The sequence below is a fragment of the Onychomys torridus genome, chromosome 1 (assembly GCF_903995425.1).
Source record: "Onychomys torridus chromosome 1, mOncTor1.1, whole genome shotgun sequence".
NCBI classification, from domain to species: Eukaryota; Metazoa; Chordata; class Mammalia; order Rodentia; family Cricetidae; genus Onychomys; species Onychomys torridus.
This window is the reverse complement of record NC_050443.1, coordinates 85,875,263-85,900,957: the sequence shown is the minus strand read 5'-3', so window position 1 is coordinate 85,900,957 and position 25,695 is coordinate 85,875,263. Positions and strand designations below refer to the sequence as shown.

Below are 25,695 nucleotides of genomic sequence, written 5' to 3'. Positions count from 1 at the left end.
TAGGAATTTCATAATGTGCTGAATGAGAACCAGACAAGGAACTAAAGAATGTCCCACCTGATGCTCCTGTTATGTCCATTGCCTTTAAATTCCTTGCTTTTATAATGGTGATGGTCAGCCTGCCAGCCGTTGGAAGATAACAGAGTGAAAACATAAGCTCTCCCAGATCCACATTGTCCTGTTAAGAAAGCACAAACTGAAGCATTAGAAAGTGTCTTCAGCCCACATGCAGGAGGCTCAGCAGCAGGGCAGTATTAGAAAGGGCACTCTGCTCCTTTTGTTCAGTTCATGACATCCTAATGTCACACAGAAACTCCACCCGTGTACTAGGATAGCTCTACATCTATGGAAGCACAATATTTAAGATGGTAGAGTCGAAGAGGATGCCCACAGGAAGCCACCACACACCCAGCACACATGTACAGCCTCATATAAGCTCTAGAACACAGCCTCATACAAGTCTAGAACAGAGCATTCCCAGAATGATCTTCCATGTGGCTCTCCTCACATGGCTGCTGTGATCCAGGGACAGTTCTTGGCACAAAGCTATGCAAAGAGGAGCCTACCAGGGCTGTTCACCCTAGCAGAGCTCAGAGACTCTGCCTGCAGCCACACTCAGCTTCCTATGGTCTTTCCAGCAGTGCTTCACTCTAGCCCATATGCTTGCCCCTCTACACAGAGCAGTCAAATGAGCCACACTGTCCCCACACACTCTGGCATAACCCAGTCTCCTCACCAATCTACACTGCCATATACCCTTAGCATGGCAAACAACTTCTGTAGATCAGGAGCATGTGGAATATATATACATCATGGAATTTTCTAGCTATAATTAACTCTGGACAAAGACACTGTATGAGCCTGGCAGTGACAGCCTCTGACCTCATGTTCCCACATAATTGGATATACCAGGACATGAACCTAGTCCTGCACAAGATTCATGCAGTGAGAAAAGTTTAGAATCCAGACTTTAGGGAGCCCTCATGTCTGTTCCTTGAGGTCCCACTTAGCCATATCTCATCTTGAGTTTATCTCAAGGAGCTCCATTCCCTCTACTCAGATCCTGGGAAAGACATCTCCGTGGGCAATGTACAGCCAATCCAAGTAGGTCAGAAGATAAGAATCTCTCCCTTGCCCCCCTGTCCTTTTAAAAGCCCAGGAGAGTCTAACTAGGAAGAGGGAAAAATAGCCAGTTCATTTAGTTTCAATTTCTGCAAGACACCCTAGGTTATAGATCTGGGTGCCTGAGTCTAATTAATACTATTTCATACTGACAATGCTCTGGGGACTTGGGTTCTGGCCCTCAACATTTGCAGCCTCCCCTCCCATTCTAGATTCTTGGAGGATGCTTCTATTTTTAGAAGCACAGATTCAGCTTTGGAAGGTCACCTTGCCAGCCTCCTGACTTGACTGCTTCCACAGGAGGAGGAGGAGGTAGAGGATCTGTTTGGTAGCTAAGGCAGATGGATTGGTCTGTGTCTTCAAGCATCACCTGCCTCATGCAAATAAATCACCTCACCTTGCAGCCCAAGCTGCCCTGGTTTCTGGAGCCTTGACCTCAGGAGACCTGGTGGCCAGACCTTTCCCTGTGGGGAAAGGCTGGGAGGCACAGTACAGGAGTGAGGTTTCACACATGGCAGGTGCTTGTTGCTGTGTGGTTCTGTGTTCTCCTCTGCAGAAGCCTAACCCTCTGTTTGCTGTTTATACTCAAGTCCACTCCTGTATCCCTGATTTCTAGTTTCCCTTTCCACAGCACCTTGCTCTCTTGTCCTACCTCAACTTTCCCAGAGAATCCCAATTTAAAAAAGTAATTCTAGGATTGGCCCAAATCATGCCCATGAAGGTTTCATAATCAATTCTTTCAGCATATATCTGCTGGGGGTTCACACTGTGCACCTCATTCTGAAAGATTTGTAATGTGAAACATGCATTTTAATTCTGTCTCTCTGGGAACATAGTTAAATCTGAGGTGTGAGATTCCTTCTGTACCACTTCTGTACTAAGTATGTGATGGTGTCTTTTTTTCTCCCATGGTGAGTCCAATTCATAAATATTTCTATTGTAAGAGTGTGTACTCATGAGTTAAAAGGAAAAATAGCAACAAAAAAACTCTAAGACTAAAATCCATAATTGTATCTTTAAGAACACATAAGTTAAACAAATAATCATCAAAGTGAACATTCTTGACCCTCAAGTGATTTACAAAGATATCTTGTATGTTTGTGATATGACTCTGTTGGTACAGTGCTTGTCCAGCATGCAACAACTAAAAACCAGGGATAGTGGCACACTCTAAGTACTTGAGAAGTAGAGACAGAAGGACCAGAAGTTCAAGGTTTTCCTTGGCTACATATGGAGTTCAAAGGCAGACTGGGTTACACAAGGCCGTGCCTGAAAAAAAGCTTATAAACATTTTCTAAAATTTTATTTATAGAAGTTATTTATTTATAAAATGATTAAATAAAAATAAAATGATTCTGGAGTCATGGTTCAGTGGGTAAAAGTGCATTTTCCTCTTTAGAAGGCCTGAGTTCAGTTCCTAGCACCCATATCAGAAGGCTCACAACCTCCTGTGACTTATCTTCCAGAGAAATTAATGCTACTGTCACCTGCATTCATGTGTACATATTGACATGCTTTAACCCACATAATTTAAAGTAGGAATTAAACAGTAAAATGACAGTAAAATTTCAATATTGAAGGACTCAAGTAAAGCAATAAAATATCCCCACTCCTTCCTATATACACATCCTAATACCACGGTTCCTCAGAGTAACACTGAATAATCCTTAGGGCTTCCATTCATCTGTTCATTCACTTAATTGTTTTTATAGATTTATCTATTTAATTTCATGCACGTGTTTTCCTATTTGTATATATGTGCACTATGTGTCTGGTGTCCACAGAAATAAGAAGGAGCAGATCTTCTGAAACTGAAATTATAGGTGATGGTGAACCACCATGTGGGTCCTGAGAACTGAACCTAGGTCTTCTGCAAGAGCAACAAGTGCTCATAACCATTGGGTCATCTTTCCATCCCCTCATTTCCTTATTCTTAGGTCATCTATTTTGGCTACAAGACTCCCGGAGTCTTGGGGCTGAATCTGCAATAGTAACTCAGAGCCATGGTCCTCTGGGGAGACATGAGCTTCCCAGGCCAGAGACCACTGGCATCTGATGGTAATGTTGCCTTCTCACCATCAGCTGATGAAGACTTAGGATCAAGAACCTGTGGCTCTCTATTCATGAACATTCCCTTGAAGCAGTACTTGCCAATCAGAAGTGAATTTGCTCCTCAGAGGGTAACTGACACAATCTGGAGCAACTTCTGATTGTCACCTTTGAGGAGTGGGATATGTTACTGGCATCTATCAGTCAGACAGATTCCAGGTATGCTGCAAAAACATTACACAGGTAAGCTACAGCTATCTAGTCTACAATGTGACTTGTGCCACTGTTGAGAAAACAATGTATAAGGGAGTGTGTAGATTCTCAGTAAATTTTCTGGAATGCTGAGAAGAGTCAAATATAAAGAAATGGAGGAATGCCTGCCTTCTTATGAGACAGACAGTCAGAACGCAGGCGGTCACTGGTACTGAGTGCCCTGGAGGATAGATACAAGGGGAAGGGAAATGCCGTGCTTCATTGGCTCTTGCTTGGTGTGGTCAAGTGCAGCACTGTCAGCAGGGCACATTGGAAAATTCTCAGAAGTGTGTATAATTTCTCTGTCTGCTAACTTGTAATCCTTTTCTCTGATTGTGCCTGTTATTTGATTGTGTCAATGTTATTTGTATTTTCTGGCTGGCTAGTGCACTTTTATATTCTTCCTGCATTCTTCCTTCCAGTGAATTCCTTCCCCACTCTGTGATATACTAGAAGGGTGCTGCTGAAACTATGCTGACCACAATATTGTATTTACTACCCTGTGTTTTGTTGGGACAAAGGATGGGTACATAACTCAAGTGGGTTGCTGGAGTCATCCCTAGGATTGATAACTCAATACTAAAAAAAAACAAAAACAAAAACAAAAACAAAAAAACCCCAAAAAACTCATTTTACTGATGTTATTCACTAGAAGACAGAAGACTAAAATTGTGTACTTTTTGCATAACGTATAGTAAAAGTAGAATAAAATCACTTTAAGTTGACTTACATATGTTAAGGATGTGTAACACATACCCCTTGATATTTAGTTCTTTTAAAGAAAAAACAAAAATAATACAAAGACTTTATGGCTAAAAAAATAAAAAATAAAAACAGGAGATAATAGAGGTGTGTGAAAATACTTAGTAATCAAAAAAGGGCAGGTAAACATGGGGAGAGGACAGGGTCAGAGAGAAAAATCTAATAGAAATAAAAAGAAAATTATAAGATGAAATATTTAAACAAAACTATCTCAATAGTGACATTAAAATTAAATGGTCTAAATCTTTGTATTAAAAACCCCAAAGCTTGGATATATAATGTGACTGATCAAAGCTCAGTTAAAGCCTTGACTGTCCACTTAACTTCAGATAATCAATGCCATTGTTTCAGTTAACTCTCAGATTTCTCCCATGGGGTATTAATATCTACCATGGGCTGGGTGGTGGTCGTGCAGCCTTTAATCCCAGCACTCCAGAGATTGAGGCATACAGATCTCCAAGTTCAAGATGAGCGTGGTCTACACGGCTATACAGAGAAATGATGTCTTCAAACACTCTTATCTACCTACCTACCTACCTATCTATTTAATCTTATGGCTGATGATAATGAAAGTTAAATAACACATAGGAGTGGTGGAGATAGTTCAGCTGGAATAGTCCTTGCCTTGCAAGCTTGAGGTCCAGAGATTGATCATCAGAGCCTATGTGAAAAGCATGGTGTTCTGGCACAAATGTGTGACCCCAGCACTGGGGGAACAGAGACAAAGCAGATGCCAGGAGCTTGCTGCCCAGGTAGCTGAGCTCCAGGCCAATGAGCCATAAGGCCATGGAACTTCTGTTCTCCTAGCTATTCTTCCTACCAGTATCATATTCCTTAGTGTGACTGGCTCACTGAGGAACCCTGTTTTTAAAGCACCCCTTTCAAAAACAAAAACCTTGTAAGAAACAGCATCAACTGCAATCTTAGTTGTAAGATTTCTTCTGGAAGCCCTTTATCTTCACCCACAACTATTACATCAAGAGCCTAAACCAGGTCCTTTTGTAACATGGCCTCTGTTAATGATTTGCTCATCCCATCTCCTCAGACACCCTATGGTATTCTTGATACTACCCCAAGACTTGGCAAAATGGGCAAAAAATAAAAAAGCATAAGAGGGCCCTTTCAGTGAAAATCCTACTGATAATTAGCATGCACTGTTAAAGTAACTGTTGGTTGCACTTTATTTATAGGTATTAACATGATTAATTGCATTGGAAGTGTGCCTGGAGGATGACACTTTCTGAGCTGGTGCTGGGACACAAGTGAACCTGCATCCCTCTCGGAGTAACGGAGGAGGCTAGGATCAGCCCACACTTTTCCCCCACATGACAAGTTCTCAAAGTATTCTAGGTCTAGTTCCTCTTGAGGAACAATTTTCTTTGACCCTAGAGATCAAAGGGACAAGGGAATTAACACCACACACATGCAATGCTCTTTGTGGTCAATAACAAATTTCTCAGCACTATGTTATCTTGTCTTCTCTGATCCCTGATTCAGTATGGCACGTAAGAGCTCCAATATTTAGATATCTAGCCTAGTTTCCTCCTTGCATTATAGATTCATAATCCAATGTCATCCTTAGATCCCTAGCAAGTTGTCTAACAGGCATCTCAATGTTAATCATCCTTTACAAATGGAACTCATTTCCCTCACCTCCCCCAGCCTTCCTATTTAGCCCTTTTCCATCTTTGTGTGGTAAAACCTCCCAAGGGCTGAAGTTAAAAATCTAGTTGTCACTCTATCTATATTCCTCCTCTCACCCTCCCACATCTGCTAGTCATGTCATTTCTTCCTTCTAAAATATCTAGAAATTTCCCAATTTCCCCCTCTACAGTGCTACCCTACTGCAAGGCAACATCTTTTAGCACATGCACTGCAGCATGGCTCTGAGCCTCAGATTCAGTCTGCTCTGATCATTGGCAAGGAATTACGTGGAGCTGATTCAGAGAAGGGCTATCTGGAGAAGTGAGGAGACATCGTAGTGCCCGACCTTCCTGTGTGACTAGGGCTTTCCCTTCAAAGGCTTCTGAGAGGTGGCTGGTATGGAGATATTTTATTTGTGATGAAATGTGATTTTATTGTATGTTAATAAAGTTATCTCTGGGTCAGAGCTAAGAGCAAGCCATTAGGCAGAAGTCTGGTAGTGGTAGCACACACCCTTAATTGGATCACATGGCAGGCAAAATCTCTGTGTGTTTAAGGACATAGCAAGCATGGTGACACACACCTTTAATCCCAGTACCAACCATGGAGACCGGGAGGTCTGTATAGACAGGCAGTGATGAAGAAGTCATGTGGTTGGGTTTACAGCCAATGAGAAAGCAGAACAGAAAGGCAATAAAAAGTCAGGTCACACAGGAAGAAGGTCTCTCTCTCTCTGGGGAAGCAACAGCAGCCAGGAGGTAAGATAAGGTGATCTTGGCTCTTGGCTACTGCTCGATCTCTGGGCTTTTAATTATTTATTTGGCTCTGTGTTTCTTATTTAATAAGAGCGTTTAGAATTCCATCTACAGGCTGGAAAGCTTTCTTCTCACTTGTGTACACTTGAAGCCAGCTGCATCCCCGTGCTGCAGTAGCAGATGGGACCGATGACGATCATAACACTAAGAGGAACTTGATGGAGCCACTTTCCCTTCTTATAAGAAAGAAAAATGTCTTTGGTGGCTTTGGAATCTGACAGGTACTCACTCTGACATACTAAGGTTGACAGTATCTTACCTACTAGGTAAGAGGGCCTACTATGTACACAACTTTTCTCAGTACCAAAGGCAAATATTTTCTGGAATACTGAAGCCAACCAACTGGGAACATAGAGTAGAGCTTCCAGTAGTCCTGGGTCCCAGCTGGCAAAGGCAAGCCATCTTCCCAAGTATAAAAACTAAGCCACTTTCCCAGAAAATCAAATATTGTTCTTGTCTCAGGTATGTTATCAGAATACATTATTGATGGGTGCTTTCCAAATCTTTCAAAAATCATTGAGTATGATTGCTACACAAGCATGAGAACCACACACATGCATACCCACACACAGTCATGAACATGTATTCACCCTCCCAATACCAGAACTCATTTAGTTAATGGAGTCATTTAAAATAGTTGTTATCAGACTAATGTCTCTTCATTTTATAACCAAGCTACTAGACTAAGAACAGGAAATGTGTGTGGGCACAGTAAGTATGACCTTAGCATGGCATATGGTGAGTTATCTCCTGAAATCCTTGCAAATGATCTAGATGATTTAGCCTAGACAATAATAAAGGTGAATTCATATCCAGAGTGATCACGATGGTTACACCAATGGTGTTAAAGTGAATGTTCCAATTACTTGGATCTTATCTAGTTTCATTTTTTTAAAACAGTCAAGAAGCAGCAGAATTTGATAGGATACAACAGACTTCATGAGTACATGAGAGTCTAGACTCAAGATCCATAGGTGATATAGATAAAGCCTAATTATATAAACTTACTACAATAATTTTTTGGAGGACTTAAAAGGCCAATGGTACAATTCCTAAAGTAGATATAGAACATTGGGAGAGTGGTGTGGAAACCTAGCATAGTAGAAACTTCCTGGAATCCATGAAGCTGACCCTAGTGAGGACTCCTAGTAATAGAGGATACAGAGTCTGAACTGGCCATCTTTTGTAGCCAGGCAAAGCTTCCAGTGGTGGGACTGGGTAACATTTGATTGAGTTGTTGGCAGAGGAGGTACCATGGAGATCTCTAAACTACCCAGGCTGATGCTATGACAGAAGGTCATCCTCTGAAAACTGACAACAGGGCTCCACTGCTGAGGATAACTACCACTCAGCTCATTGAATATAGAGAGGTCCATCTGGTGCAGGCTTGGAGCCTTCACCCCTACATTCTAGTCTCTTTGCTGTGAGAAGGTACTCTGCAGGTACAGAAAGAGAAACAAACCTAGGCACCAACACAACCACAAAACCCTCCACCTACAATCTGTCCTGTCTGCAAGATGTGCTAGGGCAATGGTAGCACAGAACATGTGGAAATGGACAACCAATGTTTGGCTTAACTTGAGGCCCACCTCATGCAAGAGAGCCCTGCCCTACACTGCCTGGATGGCCAGAAAATGGAGAATGGATAGCCCAGAGACCTAGGGTAGAACCAAACACACTGGCAAAACAAAACAACAAAACAATGAAATGATTCCTAATATTCTCCTATATTTATAGATAGATGCCTTGTGCAGTCATAATCAGAGAGGCTTCTTTCAGCAGCAGATGGAAAAGGATCCAGGGAGAGAATCTAAATTGGAGGTCTCCATGGGGTCCCTCCCCTGAAAGGTCAGGGAACATCTCAGAAGAGGGGGAGGATTAACTGTGGGCATTAGAGGGGGATGGAGAACATTGGGAGAACATGGCCGACTGATTCAACTATGCAGTGCTCACACAGAGACTGAAACAGCAAACAGAGGATCTGCATGAGTCTGCACCAGGTCCTCTGCATATATGTTGTGGCTGTTAGCTTGGTGTTTTGTGAGACTCCTAACAGGGGGAGTGGATTTATCTCTGACTCTTTTGCCTGCTCTTGAGACTCTTCCTTCTATTGGGTTGCCTTGTGCAGCCTCCATATGAGAGCTTTTGCCTTGTCTTACTGTATCTTGTTTTGTTTTGTCTGGCTGTCTTCTCTTGGAGACCTGCTCTTTTCTGAAGAGGAAAGGGAGTAGGAGTGGGTCTGGGGGAGAGTTGAAGAAGGGGAGCTAGGAAGAGGTGAGGGAGGGGATACTTTGGTTGGGATGTATTGTGTGAGAGAAGAATCTATTTTCAATTTAAAAATAAATTTATTTTGATAAATTATACGAGGGCCTAAAAAGTTAATGGTACAATTCCCAAAGTTGATGTAACCTAACACATATGAGAATCACAGGTTTTATTCTTATTGTAGCCAAAATGTGTTACAGCTATCAGAAACTAACTTTACATTAGGCTATACCAACAGAGGTATAGTTTGAAGAGGGATGGTGTTGCATCAGCATCCCTCCCCTACTTGAAATACCAATTCTGTTCTGGGCATCTGGATTTGGATGTAGCTGGAATGTAAATAGTGACAAGACAAGCCATTATGGGAAAACCATAGGAGGAACAGTAAGTAACCAGTAAGCCTGTAAGCCTTAAAAAATAATAATCAGAAAACACGAGATTCTTATTGTCATGAATGTGAATTTCTGTCACACAGAAGAGGGGCTGGATTTTCTCTTAATGGTTCCAACAAGAAGAATTAGGATCCATAAGTGAGAGCCACAGGAGATCTCTAATATTCTCTTCTATCACTATCCCAAACCATGGGCTGTCTTTGAAAGTGGTGTGCTTCCCCATCTGTTCAGTAACTTTCAATATGTTAGAAAAGAATCGAGTATCAATAAGACAGTTGAACAAATGGAAAGGCTTTTCTCTGTTGCTGTTCTGATCCCCTGTAATCCCATGGATCAGACACAGACAGAAGGGGACAGGTAATGAGGCAGGCAAACATAGAGACAGGCTTAGTAACCTCAGTCTACTTGGCTTGCACACTCCTCTTCTAACAATGTACCTAAGAAACCTTTTAGAGTACCCCACCCATCAAGCTACATGTATATCTACTTTAAACAATGGAGATATGTTATTCCCCTTAGCAACTCCTTGATCATGCCCTGTTTCATTCAAACATGTCCTACAACATACCTTACAAAAAGGGAGGTGGGTCCATCTGGCCTGAACTAGTTTTGGGTGCATGTTCAGTAAGACAAACTGTGTCCTCTGAGGAAACTTATGTGGAACACTCAATTTACCATATTATGCCTATGCATGATTGGATATGCATATTATTAAAATCAGATGTATCACAGCAAGGGGCATTGCAGTGAGCAGTCTTATGTAATCCAAGCCTGTCAATCAAAACAGAGAAACTTGGACATGAAGCTCTTTTACAATCTAACTCCTCCTTTTCTTGAGACTTGTAAAGGAAGACACAAATAATAACTAGGATCCCTTGAGGACTCTCTCTCACACAGCCAGCTGTGACAATTGGCAGTCCATATTTATTTAAAAGCATAACAATAATGCAGATGAAAAAGAAAGTTTCTTTGCTACTTTACAATCTATGTGCACCTTTGGGACAATTCTTTAATAAAAGGCCAAGAACTTGCGAACACTTGGCCCAGACAGTAAGAGACATTATAGATTTCTGGGTCAGGACTGTTATGTTATCAGAACCACAATTAAGGATATATGGTTAGGTAGAGTGTGTGACTGACTTGGAGGGAAGAGCTGGAGATGAAGTCTGTTGCTTAATGATGTTCGTCCACATCCTAGGAGCATAACAGGAGATGGGAATACGCAGCTGAATCCCAAACCTTTGTGTCCCTGGCAAATGGATTTGGGGCATGGGATCTTCTTTTTTTCTCTCCTCTTCCCTTTCTCTTCTCAATATTGCCTTCCTAATAGACACTTTGAGATTCCTATAATTTTTTCATCATTCTATCTTCCCAGGGGTCATGTCTAGCTAAAGAAGGTCCTTGAATAAAAGAAAGACAGCTCTCTTCTAAAATTAAAGGTCCCCCAAAAGGCTCTAGGACTTAATTCAAATGTTCAGTAACTATTCAGAGTAGTTTTTTTTAAAAAACAAAAAACAAAAAACAAAAAACAGAACCTCCAATCTCAATAGAAAAAAGTCACAAAAGTAATTTTAGATGGAAATTTGTTCTTAGTTAAAGACCATGGGAATCTCAGAGCATCCTCAGAAGTGAGCATTGTGTGCTGGCTTTGGGTATAGCATAATTGACTTTTGAAGAAAACATTAAGATGAATTCAAAGTGGTTTTTGTAGCAGCAGCAGCAGCAACAGCAGTCTACCTCTGCTGCCCAAGCAGTTACATCACGACCTGTTGCCTGATCCCTTTCCACTGCCAGCTACTTGAGATGCGCAGACTTTAGAAGTGACACCAGGCAGAGTTTGCTCCCTTGGCCTCTTCTCTTGCCTCTTCCTCCTCTCTTTGTCTCTGATTTCCCGCTACCCTTCCTCTTGTCTGCCTGCCATTCTCAAGTCCCCATTCAGATGCAGCCATCCATTCTTTCACTTTCAGCTCTCCCCCTCTTGTGCTAACTTTGTTGCATGTGGTGTGTTTGCTTTGTGGCATACCTTGGCAGGGTCTGCCAAAGGTACCCACTTCATGCTATGACTCTAACGGCCTGCTCCACCTGCAGCAGATCTGTTTCCTTCCACCTGCAACAAATCTGCTTTCTCATTCACTGACATCTTTGCCTTCCATTCAATACCAACAATTAGGTCTCTAGTGGGGCTACCTGCCTCTGACCATTTCCCTAGATGGGAGGCTTCATTTCTTGAGCACAGTCCTTTCCTTGGCTTCTCGCTTTTCTTGAAGTCCTGGTATCAGGCACCTGTCTCTCTCTCAGGCTCTTAGCCCTCAGCCCCTATTCTTGCATGATGACATACTGAACAGCTTGTGCCCACATAATCTGATCCCCCCCTGGAATCCTGAGATGCCAGAACGTTCAGGCCTTTGGATCTTCTTCTCTCTGCCTCATCCTTTGGAACTGTGTCATACACCTCCCTGCCCCTTTGCGATATCTTTTGGAGACCCACTGACCATTCTTTGTACCAGGCAGTAGGGGAACTGAGAAAGAACTCTCCACCATTTTTTCTTTTTCTTTGCTCCAAGATCTGCTTGTGTCTGTCTGCTCTCCCTCTCTAAATGTTCTATTTGCTGCAATGTGTGAATCAGACATGGAGAAGCCAGCTTCGTCTTGCTCAGCACTCACTGGTTCTCTTTTTCTATTTACTCAACTCCTGTTTAATTCTGTGTGTGTGTGCACGTAACTATTAACAGCAACCACATGGCTCTCCTCCATCTTGGCTGGTGACCTCATCATGATTTCTGGTGAGCTCCAGGGAGTTGACTTGAATCCACCTCGAACAACATCTTGCCAGGTCCAAGTGGTGCCTGATGGTTCCACAGAGCCTGGACAGCGAAGAGAAACAGCCAGCTGCCCCAGGATGTGGCCAGCACCCTAGCTTTCTCAAGTCTCCCAAAGGTGATGGATATCCCCCAGGTTAGCAGGAAGCAGTCTCAAGAACACAGTGCCCTCATACCCCCCTCTCCTGCTACCCTTTCTAACTCTTAACCTTTTTTATAATAATCAAAATGGAGGAATGTTAGCATTTAGGCAAATGTACCGGCCTGTCCTTAGAGTTCTGACAGGATATATCCTCAGCTGTAGCCACTAAGAGCAACCCCTGTGCACATTCGCTACATTTTCTTATAAAAGGCGGGCCTTGCCCATCTCCTAGCTCTTTCTCTTCCTTTGCTCTCATTCCCAGGGACGGGTCTCTGCCCCATTCTCTCCCCTCCCTCAATAAACCTCCCACGTGGGGCCCTGTTGTATGGTGTAACTCCTTCCGGCCATTTTTAAAATACAACAGTGACCCCAGTGAGATCTAGTAGCAAGGAATACAGAGCCTGCACTGGCCATCTTCTATAACCAAGCAAGACTCCCAGCAGTGGGACTGTGACATCAAATCAGTCATAAAAGCCTTTGACCTACAATCTGCCCTGTCTACAAGATATGCTGAGGTTATGGTAATATAGCCAACCAATGACTGGTCCAGAGCCAGGGCACTTGTACAAAAGAAGGGGAGGAAGGATTGTAGGATCCAGAGGGATCCAGGACAACACAAGAACAAGGGTCATAGACTCAACTAAGCTATCCCTGAGAGGCCTGCTCTTCCTTTTTTAAAGAAGGCAGAGGGGGAGTGGATCTGGGGAGAGCCGAGGTGGGAGGGACCGGGCAGAGTGGTGGTGGGGAGCCTGCAGTTGGGATGTAATACATTACAGAATAATAATAAAGGATAGTTGTCAATCTGAGACGCAGAAGGCAAGAGCCGTGCATTCCTTTTGCCACATTTATCCAGGGAAGTTAAATAGGAGAGGTAAATTATCTTTCTCAAGGTCACTGGGCTACTTGGTATGGGAGCCACACTCCCAAGCAGGCAGCCTGACTTCAGATCCTATAGTTCCTCCATGTAGGGGGCCTGCCACAGCCAACATTCTCTTTGAAGCTTACAGGGAAGGTAGTCACAGGGAAGGTGGTCACATTCTTTCTTGAATAGTGAAGATTTGGGGAACTGAGAAAAGTTGGACCGTGAGGGGGAAAAGGAAAGAAGAAAAGGACCTAGATTCTTCTTTTTGCCTCACTATATCCCCACCCTCAGGAATGACTTTCTGTCCCACCCGTTATCATAAAGAATGGTTTTTGCCTTTTCAACTAGTGGGAAAAGAGAGAAAGGCAGTACCTCAACTAAATCCAATTTGAGAACTGGGGCAAATGGTGCTTTAGCCAAAGAGGATCTACATTTAATCCAAGTGCAAACATCAGACTACTCTCCTCTGGGTCCAATTGTCTAACACTATTGCAGGAAGAGGAGATTTGGTACAATAAAGGGCAGTTTCAGGAAGGTGTGACAAGGGACCATCTTAGGGACACTTCAAATAGGGGCAATCATAGGCTGTGCCTGAACCCACTCTTTGCCATAACATATGCCAAGCAGTTGGTGCCACAGCTGACATACACATGCTAACTCATTGTCTTCTCACAGTGCTCCTCCCGGAGCAGGGCCTGGCACACAGTGGGCCAACAGAAAATGAGCACACGGGTGGATGAGGCCAGTAGTCTCTTCAGGAGGGACAGACAGGCTGATCAGAGACAGCTCAGGGCAGGGACTCTCTCCTCTAGCTAACCTGTTCTTCAAAGATACTCTACAGTCTGATCTACAGAGTGGATAAGAAGACAAGGAGTATGCTGTAAGAATTCCCCTGGCAGCAGACAGAACTTGTGAGGAACGATGACTTTCACTGTAAAACATCAGTCCACAGTGGGCTGGCCCACAGTCACAAAGTTGATCAGTGTCAAGAATGGGTCTGCAACTTATTTCTCATCCATCCCATGAGCTCCGTGTCTTCATTAAAAGATGATTTTTAGAATGTGTCAAATGATACTAGTAGAATCAAAACAAGTGCTTTTTTTTTTTAAGCTAAATTCTTAAGACTGTCTTGATTTTATAAGGTCTCTAGTCATTAAGAAGTATTGCTGCATTAGATAATGTGGCGTATCAGAGGGGGGCTTCTCTCATTCAGAAAGAGTTGTAAATGGGGACTAAGAAAATACTTTGTCCAGAAACTCAGGGATAGCAAAGCAAGAGATCTTCTGAGTTTAGGACAATATAGAAAAGTGTAAGAGGAGCCAGATGTGGTGGAAAATGTACATAATTCTAGCACTTGGAGGACTGTGTTTAATGCTAGCCTAAACTACATATTAAATTCCAAGCCAGTTTTAAAGTATTAGGTTTATTTTATTATTTTAAATTATGTATGTGTGTGTGGGTCTATGTAATGTGTTATGTGCGTATTAGTGCTGGTCCCTGCAGAGGGCAGATGCATCAGATCCCAGGAGCTGGAGTCAAAGGTAGTTGTGAACTAACTGACTTGGGTGCTGAAAATTGAATTTAGGTCCTCTGCAAGAACAATAAACGCTCTTAACCACTAAGCAATTTCTCCTGCTTTCCGGGTATGATTCTATCTTGAAGCAACAACAATGTAACAAAATACTAGGGGGATGGAGTGGTGGCTTAGGGGTCCAGAGCAATCCCTGCTCTCTCAGAAGACCCACATTTGATTCTCAACACTCATGTTGGGAAGCTCACAACCACTTTTAACTGAAGCGTCAGGGGGTCTAATGCCCTCTTCTAGCCTCTTCAGGTGTCTGCACACCCACCCCCTCGACACACACTAAAAATGAGTTAAACAAATAAAACAAAAACAAAAGTGTGAGACAGAAAGTAATCACCCTGCAAAAGGAGCTTGAAATATTCACTAGGAATCCTTTCCTTTATTTTTTGTGCCCAACCTTATGCACTGCAGGTCTCTGTCTTAGACCTCCAGCAATCAGGAAATGAAGGCTTTCCCAGCTTCCAGGAGCCTCCAGACACCTCAGAGGAAACAGCCTGAATTCTGTGAAGCTGCCTGTTTTGTACGTCAAAAATAGCATACTGTAAATTTTATGTTGTCTAACTGATGACACGGCTCACAGTGAGGACTGTGATGACTACAGCCCTCGATGCTGTCATGAAATGCCCCCCAGCTTAGCTGATGGGAACTTACCCCAAAGAGAATCGACCCTGAGAGACCCAGGCGGCCAAGGGTTCTGACAAAGACTAAACTTGCAGAATCAGGGCCAAGCAGGTAAGGATGTTGCCCTGGGGAACTGGAGCTCAGCACAGGGTGGCAATAACAATAAGGAAGCATGAGATTTGAGGTAGAGAAAATCACTCCAGGATAAAACAGAACTGGAAATGATAGAGTAAGACATGTCGTCAATTTAGTGAAAACTGACAAAGAAGGTGGCGGCACCGTCCCTGTGCTTCACCTCTTCCACTGAGTCTGCTCTAACCCTGAAACCAGGATGGGACAGGGATTCATACAACGAACAGTTTCACCAAAGCAATACCAAGCAGGCCAATAAAGTGATAGGCTGACCCTTACATAAATGTAGCTGAAAAGTGTCATATATTAACACATAAAATCTATCAGTATTAACATACTTGGACCAAGTAGGTATATTTCCAGGCACATGGTGACTCAAAGTTAGTAAATACCAAATGTAATGAATCACATTAATAGCTAGAGGGAAAAAAAAACATTAAACATCTCAACACAAAAGATAACATGGCTAGTGAGATGAATGAGTGGAGTGATTATCTGCATGCTGTGCAATCATGAGGACCTGAGTTTGGAACCCCAGTGTCCATGTAAAATCTTGGCATGGCAGGGTACACCTTTAATCCCCATCCAGCAGGGAGGCAGCCAGGTGGACACTGAGGGCTCATAGACCCTCTATCTGAAGTGTCATACTTTAGATTCAGTGAGAGCCCCTGTCTCAAAAACAAGGTAGAAGGGCTGAAAATGTAGCTCGGTGGCAGAGTGATTGCCTTATGTGTGAGGCTCAAGGTTCAATCCCCACTACTACCAAAATAATGATGATGGTAGTGGTGGTGCTGGTGGTGGTGATATGGAGAACATAGAGGAAGATAGCAGGTATTGACCTCTGACCTCCACACTTGCACATATAGGTGAGCACTCCTACACATACACAGACACAGACACAGACACAGACACACACACACACACACACACACACACACACACACACACCAATGTTTCTGATGTTACCTTGTGGCCTTCACACATACTTGCATGCATATGAACACAAACAAACACAAAAATTCAAACAGAGGAAAATACATTATATATAATTTGAAATCCAGCCCTAATAAAAACCATATAAAACTTAAGGCTATCATCATTGAACAGGACCAGAATTCCTGCTCTCTCTCTCTCTTTTGAAAATAGTTTGGGATTTTCAATGAAATACTGTAAAATATAAAAAAAAAAATGTAAAAGAAAACATAATTTTAAAGTGCACCTGCTATATTTCAAAGAATCAATGAGAAATTAGTTGACACTCCAAGATAACCAAATAGAAAACTATTGAAGCTAACTAGACAGGTGGTTAATTACAAGTGGGCAAAAATAAAGAGCTCCTCCAAATCAGAAGATTAAAAACAATCCAATTAAAACTGAACAGCAAAAACTAAACTGTAAATTTAACAAATGAGTATATATATAGGAATGTTCTCTGATTCATTAGTTATAAAGAAAAATCACAATAATATGCACCACTAGAATGGGCCAAACAACAGTGGGAACAGCAAACACTGGCAAGAATGTGAAGCAGCTGGAGCACACAAGCACAGCTGGCATGAATGTAAAGCAGCCCTTAGAAAAACCACCTTCATTTCCCTTTCTGTTTGATTGTATGTGAGACAGAGTTGTGCAAAGTAGCCTTGGTTGTTCCAAAGTGCACTACAAATAACCCAGGTAACTTTAAAGTACCAATCCTGCCTCAGTCAGTATTTCAGTTATGTGCCACCATGCCTTAACAAATGTGTGTGTGTGTGTGTGTGTGTGTGTGTGTGTGTGTGTGTGAGAGAGAGAGAGAGAGAGAGACAGAGAGAGAGAGACAGAGAGAGACAGAGAGAGACAGAGAGAGAGAGACAGAGAGAGACAGAGAGACAGAGAGACAGAGAGAGAGAAGAAAAAATGTGCATGCGTGTGTGTACTTGTACTTGTTCCCATAGAGACAAGAAGAGGGCATTGGATCTCCTGAGGCTGGAATTATAGGCTGCTGTGAGCTGCCTGATGTGGGTACTGGGACCTGAACTCTGGTCCTCTCCAAGAGTAACAAGTACTCATTAACACCGAGCTATTTCTCCAGCCTTCTAGTTTATTTTTTTATATAAAAAAACAAAAACAAAAACAAAACCTATCTCAACCTTGAGAAACTCTACTTCTAAGTGTTTAGTCAAAACAAATACAAATATGAACTCAAAGACTTATACAAGACTATCCACGTATTCACATTATCTAAGTAATAAACAACCAAAAATCAACAATCCAAATGTCCAAGAGCAGAGGAAGGAATACATTCTGATATAGAGTGTAACACTGCTCAGATGAAAAGGAAAAACAACAACAACAACAAAGCTACTGCCATACTCCACAGCACAGCTGAGTATCAAAAACACCACAACAAGCAAAGGAACCCTCCCTGTACACACACACACACACACACACACACACACACACACACACACAAGCGTGAAGTCAAGAGCAGTTAATCACGGGACAAAAGTGAGAATGTAGCTGTTCTTGGAGAAATTGAAGGGAGCAAGGGACCAGGGAACTCTTGGCAAAGACAGAAATAGTCTAGACCTGGTCTTACATGATGACCATGAATGTCAAATTCTTCAACTTGAACTGAACACTGACGACTTATGCATTTTATTAATATAATTTATACTTCAATTTAATGGAAGGTTCTATGTTCAATAGGAAGGCAAACTATTTTAAAGATGTGAAATTTCCACTTCTTAATGCCAGCAAAAAGAAAAATTACGAAGGAAAAATTTCCTTTAAAACTATATAACATATTTAGATAAAGAAAGTTTATAAGCTAGGTGTGGGAGGTTTGTAACTAATCCTAGCACTCAGGAGGCTAAGTAGCAGACCATGAGTCTAAGTTCAACCTACCTACAGTGAGTTCCAGATCAGCCTAATCTACATAGTGAGATTGTGTCTCAAAAAAACTCATTTCCTCAGAAGAGGAGGAGGAGGAGGAAAAGAGGGATGAAGAGGAAGAGCAACAGGAAAAGAAAAGACTCTATTGCTGAAAACACCCAACACTTCAGATACAGGACACGAAGAAATCAAATCGGTGTTCAACATGAAGCTTCCTCCCTGTTGGCTAGCTTTCCTAGTACCCGAAGGAGGTATTCAGGGTACTGTTAGATAAGTCATCAAGTCTTACCCTCTGTGAACCTTATGAGCTACAATAATGATGGTCATGGTAAAAAATTCCCATGGTTATAATAGTGGCACAAATTTTATGGGGGTAACCAACAGCTTTATGATTAAATTTAAGACCCACTCAACAGGAGGAAACACATACTTGGTATTGTGAATGTGGACAGGAACACACAGTTGGGGAGCTCATAAGCACCATGACGAACATACTACTATTGTGCTAAAAGAACATAATCTACACCCATAGGTTAATATAGCTCCCAGATATCACTGGAGAAGTTTTTGTCTGTACAGTGCATGATGGCTAACATAGACACTCACATAGAGAATAAGTCTTTATGAAGTGCTCAGTCATGAAAAGTAAATCCAGTCCCCCCAAGGCTCAGAGGCCACCAAAGATGATTGCACAGAAGACAGAGGCAGAAGTTAGGGGAGAACACAGCAAAACTGTCTTCTGGTCATGAGAGGACTGCTGCAATCATTACCTCAAAGCAGGCAGGATTGTCTGCATGCGACCTGTATAAGACCAAGCTGGTCACCATTCTAACATGGACGGGGGAGGGACTCAGGAGTTTCTATCCCCAGGTGAAGGGGTATTGGCAGGATTCTAGGAAAGGGGATGCCAGTTTTCTTTGACAGTGTGGCCTCTGATAAGTTAACCATGCAATGTATACATAGGCAGCACAAATTAGACTTGGTGGGTTTTAATTAAAAAAAAAAAAGGACAAAGAGTTTAGAGGGGGTGAAGGCTGATCTTGGAGGAGTTGGGGGAAGTTAAGGGGAAGATTATGGAATGAATATGAACAAAATACACTGCGTACAAGTATGAAATTATCAAAGAAGTAATAAAAATATTATTACAAAGATTAGGAATTTGTCCAGTTAGATGGTAAAATGAATTATTATAAAATACATTTGCTATTACTGCTATTAAAAATGTAAAGGTTAATAGAAAAAACTTAAAATGCAAAAAGTGACCAAAGTACACAGATACCAATTACTTTGGTACATGATTATCTCATAATAACATATGAAATAAAATGTATAAAACGCACTCAGGTTTGTTTGTTCTCCAAGAACTAAATCCTATTGAACCCCACCACATACTAATAGCACAATATGCTTCTATTTACAAATGTACTTGTGCATGGTGTGTGCATGTGCAGTGTGTGTTTGCTTTTGTGTAGGCATGCATGCGTACGCATGTACATGTGGAGGCCTGAAGCTGAAGGCAGGTATCTTCTGAGACCATGGCCTACCTTATTTACTGAGGCAGGAGTTTTTACTGAACCTAGATCTAACTGATCCCAGCCTGCCCTGAGTCTCCTGCTTCTGTCTCTCAGGTGCTGGAATTGAAGCCATCTTCAACACTTGCCCATCTTTCAAGTGGGTTCTGGAGATACAAACTCCAGGCCTCACGATTGTACAGCAAGTGCTTTATCCAATGAGCCATCTCTTCAGCCCAGTAGTATACTTCTAAACAATATGCTCTCAAACATTGTCTTTCATTCCAGTAAGTCCCATGACCAACAGGTTTAGAGTCAGAGAACGTCTGTCTGAGGACAACAATGAACAGCTTTTATATTCTAATTATTTCCATATTTATCTTAACTTTATTTCAGTTTTCAGGCTTCTACTTGGTGACTGTGCCAAAAGTTAAAAAACATATGAATCTGTTATATGATAATAGTGATTACTCAGCAAATGTTGGTTTATTAGACAGGAATGAGAGAACTAGTTATTTGCTGGTAGTTTAGCTAAGATCATTAGTTTATAATATACCAATTAGCTTCTAGTGAATTTACACCATAAAGTAGAGACTGTGGTTTTAGATTGCTGCCCCTGGAGTCAGACTATGCAGGTTTGATTCCAAGATCGGTCACTCATTACATGAAATCACTTGACCCTCACAGCGTTTTGTAAGAAATGCAGACGACAATGCATAGACTTCTGAGAGCAGGGCTTAGCAAATGGCTAATGATCACTTAGTAGATGTTAATTCTTAACATTGCTGTAGTTGAAATGGGTAGTTTTTCTGATCTCAGGAATGAAAGTGTGGGTGGGAGGGACTTCCCAACTATGACATCCAAGGTGGCACTTCCCAGAGGAGAACATTACACATGTGAATTCAGAAACAATAATACTCACAGCAAAGAAATGCTGGCAATTTTAACTTCAAAGAGATCTATAAATGACTAAAAAAGGAGTAATGCATGATATAAGAATGAATAAAAGTTAAAGAGCTAGTCACAACAAAATGGTCATCACATTTAGAAGATGATATTTAACTTCATCAATATTTTAAAAAACACAAATCACATCAAAATCATCCTACCAATAAAAATAAAAAGATCATATCATATTTTGCCTTTTAAGTTAGCAAACATTATCATCCCATATTAAACTATTATGATATTTAAAAAATATTCTGGAAGGGCCACCTTAAATTAAATATAGTAATTAATAATAGTAACTATAACAACTAGAAAAAAAGACTGAAGAGTACTATGAATAATGATGTCTCCAGAGAGAAGTGATGACTGGCAGGCACTTATCTTCTTTATGGTTTTGTATGGAGCAGAGACAGAAATGTCTATAGGTCAGGGGCAATTTCCACAAGTCATACCACCACATGTACATTTATTACACACATTCATACCCACAGTAAAGCTAATTAATTTTTTTTTTTTTTTGAGATGGTTTCTCTGTGTAGTTTTAGTGCCTGTCCTGGATCTCGCTCTGCAGGCCACATTGGTCTCAAACTCACAGAGATTCGCCTGGCTTTGCCTCCCAAGTGCTAGGATTAAACTTGTGCACCACCACCGCCTGGCAGTAAAGCTAATTTAATAATAATGTTTATGAGAGAATGATGAAACTAGTGTTTAGACATGAGTTATGAAAACATAAAACAGTAAATATAGACTAGAGAACAAATTGACAAGACATATAGAAACTCCTAAAATGTCTATATCAGAAATAATCCTGAGGAAATAATTGAGTAATACATAAATGCATATATGAGAACTGAGATAGTAGTATAAAGCCAAAAATTGCTAGTTAAATATCAATCAATATGAGAATGATTAAAGTAGATTAAGGTACATCTGTATATGCAATGGAACAGCAATAGCCAGAAAATTTATAACCTAAATTGAGACGTGCATGTTTGTTAATTGATATGGGAAAAGTTCATAAAAAGAGCAAAATGTCATATTATAAAAGGACTATACACAGAGTAATCTTGGGTTTGTTTAAAAAATGGGTTTGCTTAAAGTTAAGCATTGAAGAAATCCTGAAATAAATATACCAAGGTATTAGTAGACCCTCAGAGTAATGATTATGTATATAATATCACTTTGTAGGTAAGAAGAGGATAGCACCTGAAAAATCTAATGTGTTAGGAGAGGAGCCTGGTCAGGAAAGGATGCATTTATAGATGAAGCACCAAGACTCATGATATCAGGTTTCAGAGAACCTTCTAGACACAGAGGAAACAAGAGGATGTAGTAGCATGTTCATGAACAGACAGGGCAATGAATTTTGCAAGATGGCCTCTTGAAGAGTCACGTGTTCAGAAGATGATCCAGTTAGAGACAATGCTTTGTCCCTTGAAGGGTTAGTAACACAACAAAGCCATCAGGGCTTCCTTCAAGGGAGATTACATGACCACAGGATACACAACAGAGTAGCAGTTGATGATTAGTGCCAGCACCGCAGGTTAGCAACACAGGGTTACCAATGTGCTGTAAAGACTATGGGCTGGAGCCAGGTAAGAAGGGTATGCAATTGTGTACGTGATGTCTGGTGACTTTAAACTCTGCTCACATATTTTCAGACTCTTAAGTCATTTTGGTAACCAAAGTAACAACCAGAGCAACTAGAAAAAGAAAGACCTAAAAGCGGTACACAGCTCCCTGGAAATGCTAGAAAACAGAAAGTGACGGGGTTGTTGGTAAGAAGATGCTAGGTGGATAGCTCAGTCAGCTTGTTTGTTAATGTAAAGAAAGTCACCCTGGGCATCAGGTCCCACAGTTTGTGGTGAGCAAGGGTGAGTGAGTTCAACCATCTCCTGCCACAGTAGAATCCCTGTGTAGTTTGCTCAGAGGTACACATAAGCACAGAGCAGTTAAGCATAGCACATACGTGGTCAGAATATGACACATAATAGACAGAAAAAGAGTTTTTCATCTTTTGTGTAGAAGATACAATCAACTATTCTCTGTAAGTGGGAACAGAATAAAAGACTCTAAAAGACTGGAGTGTTTATTTTCCTACAGAGTCATCTGCACCCATTTCTCACCCATTATGAGGATTTTTAAGGAATCTCCTTACTTTGATTTCCTTCAGTGCTGAAAGCAAAAATGCTTAGGACAGCAGTATCACAGCTCTTCATACACCTTGTGGTTGCTGGAGGGCTTCAGAGTAAGAGGGAGGAGTATGTTGGGATGAGGGCAAGGTGAGTCTAGGAAGAAGGGTGTTTAAACCTGAGATGCCCCAGGCGTGTGTTCACCCAGACACACCAACAAAGCAAAGAACCCCTGGTGAGCGATCCATAAAGCCTCTCCTGGGGTCAAGTCTTCCCTGCCTGGGCAGACTGTTCACTTCAGGACAGATTCGTCTTCCTTTCTTCTCTCCCTCTAGCATTTGCTCTCTCATCCATCTGTCACAGCTGCAGAGTTCCCCAGCCATGAAGGGATCTGACCCCAAATTCTATTTTAGTCCTGGTAATGATGCCTGGTGCTTATCAGAGATATATGCAACTACAGGAGACAACGAACTCTGCTCAGGCAGGTTAGACTTTTCAACTGGGTCATAAAGAGACCTTAAATAGCCACATGAAATCTCAGCTCTACAGCCAGTTTGTGACCAGCCTGGGCTACATGAGATCCTGTCTCACCACACACGCAGACACATCCATTCACTCATGCACACACACACTCTTCATGTATGAGTGTATGAACTAAAGAAAGGTTCATGAAGGGACAGTGAAGAATTTTCAACAATCTAATGAAAAGCTAGTAAGCTGCTTCTGTCTTTGTCACACTGTTAACTTTATCAAATAAGTATTTCTTTTAAAATCAAGTAGATTGGACTTCAAACTCAGTTGTGCACATCTTGTGGTGCACATCTCAACTCTGTGATTTTAGGTAAATTATTTAACATCTGTTTCTGTGTATATAAAGTGATAAAATAACATTTTTGTGGCATATGGAAAGTCACATGTTTTTGACATTAGATACCCAACAAAACTTAGCTACTATCTCCCAATTGAACAGGCCTCCTATTCCTTCCCAGATCTGTGTTTATTTTTATTTATGAGAAAATGGCTTTGCTTCATACTTCACAGAGAAAGTAGATGTAATTAAATAGAAACACACATAATTCTGCCAGCATCTTTACAAAGAGGCTGGCATTGTCATCTCCCTGCCAGCTTGAGAAGATGTATCCTTCAACTTATCTAGTAGGATAAATACCCCATCCCACTAAGCTCTCCTAGAAACTCCATGGATTATTTTTGCCCTCCTCAGTCTTCAGTATTTCCTTCTCCAATGGAGCCTCTGTATTGGTACTTTAACATATTTTCTGTATTTTCAAAAATAAACCTCTTCACTAAAAAGATTTTTCCCCCCAGTTTGTCACTGTCCTCAGATCTGGTCAAATTTTCTTAAAGGGTTATTTGAGCAAAGGAACTTCATTCAATTTCTTATCTCCCACCTGCTCCCCAGCTACTTCTATCTGGCTCATGCACCTGGGCTCTATCTAGACATGTTTGCCATTTTGCTGAACGGACCCCCTTCATCCTCATCTGGATTTCTCAGAGGCATCTGTGGGAAGAGGTAACTTCTTCCTTGTGAATATACTCACTTCTGGATGCCATACTTGCTCCTCTTGCATTCTTCCTCCACATTTCCCCATTCCATGCTCTTTCAATGTAGATGTTTCCATGGTTTGGTGGCAGGCACAGGCTTCCCTTTCATTCCAGATCATCTAGCAAGGGCCATCCAATGTGTCTGGACTAGCCCTCTCTTTAAGTTTTGGACTCATGTGTCTAATGGTCTATGCAGTTTCACTACTGCAGTGACCCACAGATGCCCGACCTTCATTCACTATGTACAAGGGGGAATTTACAATTTTTGAATGTTTAGGTGTCTTACTTCTACTAGTCTGGACTCTGTCACTGGAGTCACCATTCTCCTGGATGTTAATGTGACAAAATTTACTGTCACTCTTTTCCCTTCATGGGTAACAAGAATGCTTAATTTGATTGGACCAAGTCTTCCTAATAGCTCTATCTCATCCAGAAAAGTCATTCAGAAAGCAGAGAGGAAACCAGGAGGCTAATAAGGCAGCTATGCAAAAACAAACCCAGCACAATGATAGTTTGGACCAAGGTAGTAGCAGAGGAAATTCATGTTAGTTATATGAATAGAGACATAAGTAATTGAAGGGATGTTTGATGGAAAGGTACAAGTCAAATCCTTAATAAGAAGTTGGTGTAAGAGGGTATAATGGTATCTAAATTTCTTTTCCTGTTGTGATGAAATCCCGTGGCTGAAACAACTTGAGGGGCAAAGGGTTTACTTTGGTTCACAGTTCCAGTTACACCCCATCATAGTGGGGGATTCAGTGGCAGGAGCTTGAGGGAGTTGGTCATATCACATCCATGCACAGCTGGACAGCAGGACATGAACAAATGCTGATGCTCAGCTTGCTCTCTCCAGTCCAAGTTTAGGAAATGATATCACCCACAGTGGCTGGGTCTTCCTTCTCTAGTTGAAGTAATCAATATAATCCCTCATAGACATACTCATGAGGCCCATTTCCCAGATTTTAACTTTTGTCTAAGTTGACAGTTTACATTAATGATCACAGCTAGTCAGCCAATAAAATGATCAGTTCAACAAACAACAAAGAAAAGATAACAGGCAAAAAGTACCCTCCCTTCAAAATAATAATTAAAAAACCCTCAGCATGCTAACTAGAAGGCAAAAAGGATAACATGGTGAACATAAAGTCATATGTGCTTACCAATATATATAAACAGATTCTACTGTCACATGAAGGCTAAAAATT

At 41.4% G+C, this 25,695-nt stretch overlaps 1 protein-coding gene across 2 annotated transcripts in view; it reads right to left on the bottom strand.

The window, feature by feature from the left end:
* LOC118584393 (synaptotagmin-9) overlaps positions 1–25,695 on the bottom strand; it is a 176,364-nt gene that overhangs the window by 55,742 nt on the left and 94,927 nt on the right. For both annotated transcript variants that reach the window (XM_036188606.1, XM_036188616.1), the window contains exon 4: positions 58–178. In XM_036188606.1, coding sequence (XP_036044499.1) covers positions 58–178 — 121 coding nt within the window. The remainder of the gene's footprint in view (positions 1–57; positions 179–25,695) is intronic.